This window comes from Cyprinodon variegatus, unplaced genomic scaffold (assembly GCF_000732505.1).
Source record: "Cyprinodon variegatus isolate N-32 unplaced genomic scaffold, C_variegatus-1.0 Scaffold309, whole genome shotgun sequence".
NCBI classification, from domain to species: domain Eukaryota; kingdom Metazoa; phylum Chordata; class Actinopteri; order Cyprinodontiformes; family Cyprinodontidae; genus Cyprinodon; species Cyprinodon variegatus.
In genome coordinates this window covers 721,141-726,072 of record NW_015150762.1, presented here as the reverse complement: position 1 = coordinate 726,072, position 4,932 = coordinate 721,141, and the positions used below count along the sequence as shown (strand labels likewise).

The window sequence follows — 4,932 nt, the reverse complement described above, 5'->3', positions numbered from 1 at the left end:
GGTTGGACTTTTTTGACATGTAGGACAATGGAAATTATTTAAACAAATCTAAAAATATAAATTATTCCATGTACTGGTGAAAGCTGCTCAGTGGGGCAGTGGGTAGCACTGCTGCTTTTTAGCAAGAAGTTCAATTCCCAGTCCGGGGAATCGAACCCGGAACCAGCATGTGCAGCTCGCATGGGTTCTCTCCGGGTTCTCCAGCTTCATCCCACAGTCCAAGAACATGACTGTTAGGTTAATTGGCTTCTCTAAATTCTCCTTAGGTGGGAGTGGGTGTGTGAATGGTTGTTTCTCTCTGTGTTGCCCTGCGATGGACTGGCGACCCGTCCAGGGTGTACCCTGCCGCTTGCCCGTAGACAGCTGGAGATAGGCATCAGCAACCCTCACGACCCCGTTTGGGATAAGTGTGATGGAAAATGGATGGATTACTGGCGAAATTGTATTTAATCAACACAGTTGATTTTATTTCTATTTTTATCATATTATTGTATTTTTGTAACTATCTCATTATTTTCTATTGCAGTCTATAATAAATAATAGAGATCTAATTGTTTTTGTTTACTCAGCCTGGCAGGGGAATGTTTTTCCTTTTTATGTCACATTATTAGATGAGAGTTGAAAATAGCTGCTCTTTCCCTTCCATTTCTAGGCCTCTCCTGGCTGCCACCTGATTGGCTGGACACCTTGTCAGTCACGGTGTCCTTCCCGCCCACTTCCGCCAGGCTCCAGAGGTGCTACACTTTCCGTTTGTTTATGTTAGCCGAGGCCAAACTGACTCTAATTGAAAGGTATGTGTAACGTGTCAGTGTGTAACTTTTACTGTCGGGGTGTAATTATGTGTCAGCCTGTTAGTGTACTTCTGTCATTAGCTAATAGCAGTTTCGCCTCGCGGTTAAACCGTTTCCATCTGCGATGCTAATAGCTAGTTAGCCGCTAGCTGCGCGCCTGACAGCGAACTAGAAACATGTTTCTGTCACAGCGCTGTTTGGCTTCACTATGTGGTTCTCAAAGGCTGTCTGTGTCACAGGTCGTGCTTGTTGCTGCCTGATATGCTTCAGAGAGAAGCAGAGCTGCAGAAACCAACCGACGCTGGAAACATGACTGCTGAGTAACAGTTTGTTCACTTTTTTTTCTGCTCAGTATGAACAGCGAGGAGGAATTTTTCGACGCTGAGACAGGTGAGATGATCAGATCGAGTCTTTGCATCCATGGTTTGCTTTATCGTTTCATTGAATGGATTAAATCTGTCGCAGGATTGGAGTCTGATGATTCCTGTGAGGTCAGTTTCAAAGATGCGCTGCTGTTTGACAGCAAGCAGGGGACTGATGGCAGAAGCGCACAAGAAAATGGACTGTGGGAGCGCAGGTAAGAAAATATATGTTTATATAAATATCATATTTTGTATTTTATTATTAGATTTAAATGATTCGTTGTCTGGCTAAACATGTTCATTTTTTTTATAAACTTTATGCACACATTTGAATGTTTCCTTTTGCCTTGTATTTCCTTCCATTAGATTATACAGAAAACTATATTTTTTTAATGATTTTTAAACTCTAATCAGTTTCCATAACAAATGTTAGTTCCTATAAGTCTCAGAAAGAGTCATTTGATGATAATACTATTAATAATAATAATATAATAATAATAATTGATCTCACATTGGAGGATTTTGCCTCTGCATTTATCCCATCCCCTTGGAGAGCAGTGGGCTGCCATTGTGCGGCGCCCGGGGAGCAGTATGGGGTTAAGGGCCTTGCTCAGAGACCTAGGTGTAGGTACCAGATCTGCTCGGCGTCCTGCCCCTTCTTATGACCTCAACTCATCTCGGACAAATTATATTGCACCCGTTTCTTAAGGATCAAATCTCTTTTGGAATTTTAACGTATTATTACCTATATTTGCTATTATTTTACATTTCATTGGCGATCTAAAGTAGCCGAAACTATAAAACAATAATTGTCAGTCTTGAAGGGAAGAACTGCCTTCTAAGACAGACAAAAAAGTCTCAGCTTTTTTATTCTTTTTGTGGAAATCTGAGGGCACAGGACAAATGGGACATCGTAAAAAAGGACTTTCATAGAGATTTTAGACAAAGAGAACAACAGTTATTTGGTTACGTGTAGAAAACGAACGGTTGTTGTTGATATGAAATTAAAAGTACTGTAGCTTAATATGGCTAACTGACCAAACTAAAAGAGTCTAACCTGTTAGCTACTGACCACAGCTAGCTACAGTGCTACCCAGCTCTCCCCCTTTATACCATGGCCTTACAGTTACTTTGTTCACCATAAACAGATTTTTTCAGTATTGTCATCGATAGGGTAAAACTTCATCGGTCATTAGACACGCTAATGCTAAAGATGATCCAACCACAATGTTTTACATTATATGGCAAAGTTCCACCAATCATGTAGCGTAACTTCACTGGCATGTGCAGGACCCGACCTGATCTGATCATCCGAGCAGATCTGGTACCTACACAGTCTGTGGGGATGGAACCAGGTACTTGTAACCTACTTGGAGCACATGCGCACTGCGCTAACCACTAAAGAGGAGTGTTGTCCCCCTACAGGCCCACTCATTTAACTGGAACTGATAAGATTGCTATGTGTGATAAATATCTATGTATTTGTTTTTAAATGTATTTATTTTTTGGTTTCTTGGCCAGGTCACTTTTGGAAAAGAGGTTTTTAATATCAATGAGTTTCCCTTACCTGATTAAATAAAGGGATCTAATCTAGTCTAATATTTCTGAAAAGTCAGATTTATAGCTGTTACTTTCAGTGACACTATTGAAATAAACTATATAGACTAATTTTAACGATTGTTAAAGTATTTATTACTCTATACCAGGGGTCTGCAACCTTCAAAATCCAAAGAGCTACTGTATTTTGCCCTGAATGAAGCTAAATAACAGTTCATTAGACCTTTTCATAAAAGACAACTAAATTTAGCTTAATTGTGCTATCAGAAATGTGTTTCCAGTTCTAAAAGCCAATATTTCATTTCTATTTTTGGGTTTTAGAAGAAAGTAAAACATTTTCTGGATGTTAATCTCTGGAAAATTATGTTAAACTAAAGCCCATATGTCCCAAGCTTATAATGAGAATATGATCTTAAAACATAGGATATTATTTTTTTCATTCTGTTGTGGAAAGTTCAATGTCATAATACTTGGAAAAAAATGGTTTAAGCCTCCAAAACTTGCATTTGTTATTTTAGTGTCCTGAAAACCAATACTTGTTTGTTTTCTTTACTATTTTTAACAACAATTTAGAGCCATTGTAGGAGGTCCAAAGGTCCACTTGCGGCTCTGGGGCCACAGGTTGCAGACCCCTGCTTACTTTTCTTTTTTTTCATTGCACCAAAATACAACTTCAAGAAATGCTTGGATGAGGGGATTTTTTTTATCTCACTTATGCTCAATCTTCTCACCCAGTTTTAGCTTCAGTGTTTTTTCAGTATCTTATTTGGATAAAGCATAAGTGTAAGACCCTAATGGATTTAGATTTTCAAAGAAAAATGTAGAGGTCACCACTGTTTGATTTGGCTGCACAATGAGAAATCATTTAGCTTACAATATAGGGAACCCACCCATGACTTTTAGTTCTGACTTTTTTGTATAATAACAGAGAGGGACCTAAAATAAAACAAATCAAAATTAATTGGCAAGAATAAAAGTAATGTTCACATAATTTAGTATGGAGGTGTGGAGTATGCAGTGTTCTGGAAACAATGAGTGGTAGTGTTAAAGAAGAAGAAGAAGAAAAAAGTTTGCATACAATGACACGGATGTAAAATGGCGTGGTAAACTGTAGTGACAAATTGCTTAAATACACAAAACAGCTGTTATCTTTATTAGCATTTTTATATTCACGCTTCCTTTTTTTAGTATTAACTGTTAGAGAAGTGATAACAGAAAAATGTGTTTGTTTTAGACAGGTTCTACTTTGGGTTAACCTTTGTTTTAGTTAATATTTAGCTGAATTTAATTAAATAAGTTACATTTTTACAAACGTGGAGCTACCATTACTGCAATCGGTGAGATTTTTCTATCCTTTATTAATTCTTCTCCTGCTTTTTTAAATTTCCTTTGATCCACATGTGCGACAGGAAAGCCCTTCCTGCAGAAACGATCTCCAGGAACAATTTCAGCGTTTGGAGCATATTGAAGAAATGCATTGGAATGGTGAGTTTATTCAAAGGATGTCAGAGTTGAGCAAATATAAAGATCATGTTATAGTTTTATCTAGTTACTGATGCTTTTGTAAAGAGTGTCTATTAAGAATAACAAATATGAAGCTTGAAAATATTTTCTTTTTTTTGATAATTACAGTTTTAGTTGATATTTGCCTCTAATCCTGACGTTATAGGAACTGTCCAAAATAGTGATGCCTGTCGTATTTAACGAGCCGCTGAGCTTTCTCCAGAGAATCTCGGAGTACATGGAGCACACTCATCTCATTCACAAAGCTTGCAGCCTGTCGGACTCCATAGACCGCATGCAGGTAGGGAGGATTTCTGCTGTTGCTTTTGGAAGTGAAATACTTCTGTAAAAATGCACTAATTACTGAGCTGAATGAATGGTTCATATTTTATTTTCAATACGAATATTCAATATTCTGAAGACAGGGTTCCCGCGGGTCCTTAAAAAGTCTTAAAAGGCATTGAATTCTTCAAAATAAAACTAAGGCCTTAATTGGTATTAAAATGTCTTAAATCAGTCTTTCGTAGGTCTTAATTTTCAAAACACCATAAATAGGATTATTTTTATTACGATTTATTTTTGTCATCTAAATAAAACATTAAAATTGACAATTTTTTTATAATTTTTTTTTTATTTAAAAAAAATAACGGCTCGCCAGTATTGGTTCCGTCCCGATAGCGGAACCAATAAAAGCGTTGTTGCGGCCGGGACATTTGGGA

The 4,932-nt window shown here is 37.4% G+C and overlaps 1 protein-coding gene across 2 annotated transcripts in view; it reads left to right on the top strand.

Annotated features, from left to right (window-relative positions):
- Positions 1–665: 665 nt before the first annotated feature.
- Positions 666–4,932, top strand: part of LOC107090734 (oxysterol-binding protein-related protein 2-like) — a 14,338-nt gene continuing 10,071 nt past the window's right edge. The window contains exons 1-5 of one of the 2 annotated variants that reach the window (XM_015384292.1): positions 666–734; positions 1,031–1,181; positions 1,257–1,368; positions 4,120–4,195; positions 4,380–4,514. In XM_015384292.1, the coding sequence (XP_015239778.1) occupies positions 1,145–1,181; positions 1,257–1,368; positions 4,120–4,195; positions 4,380–4,514 (360 nt within the window). In that variant the 5' untranslated portion in view covers positions 666–734; positions 1,031–1,144. Of the gene's footprint in view, positions 792–1,030; positions 1,182–1,256; positions 1,369–4,119; positions 4,196–4,379; positions 4,515–4,932 lie in introns of both variants that reach the window. The other variant, XM_015384291.1, reaches the window with a different exon arrangement.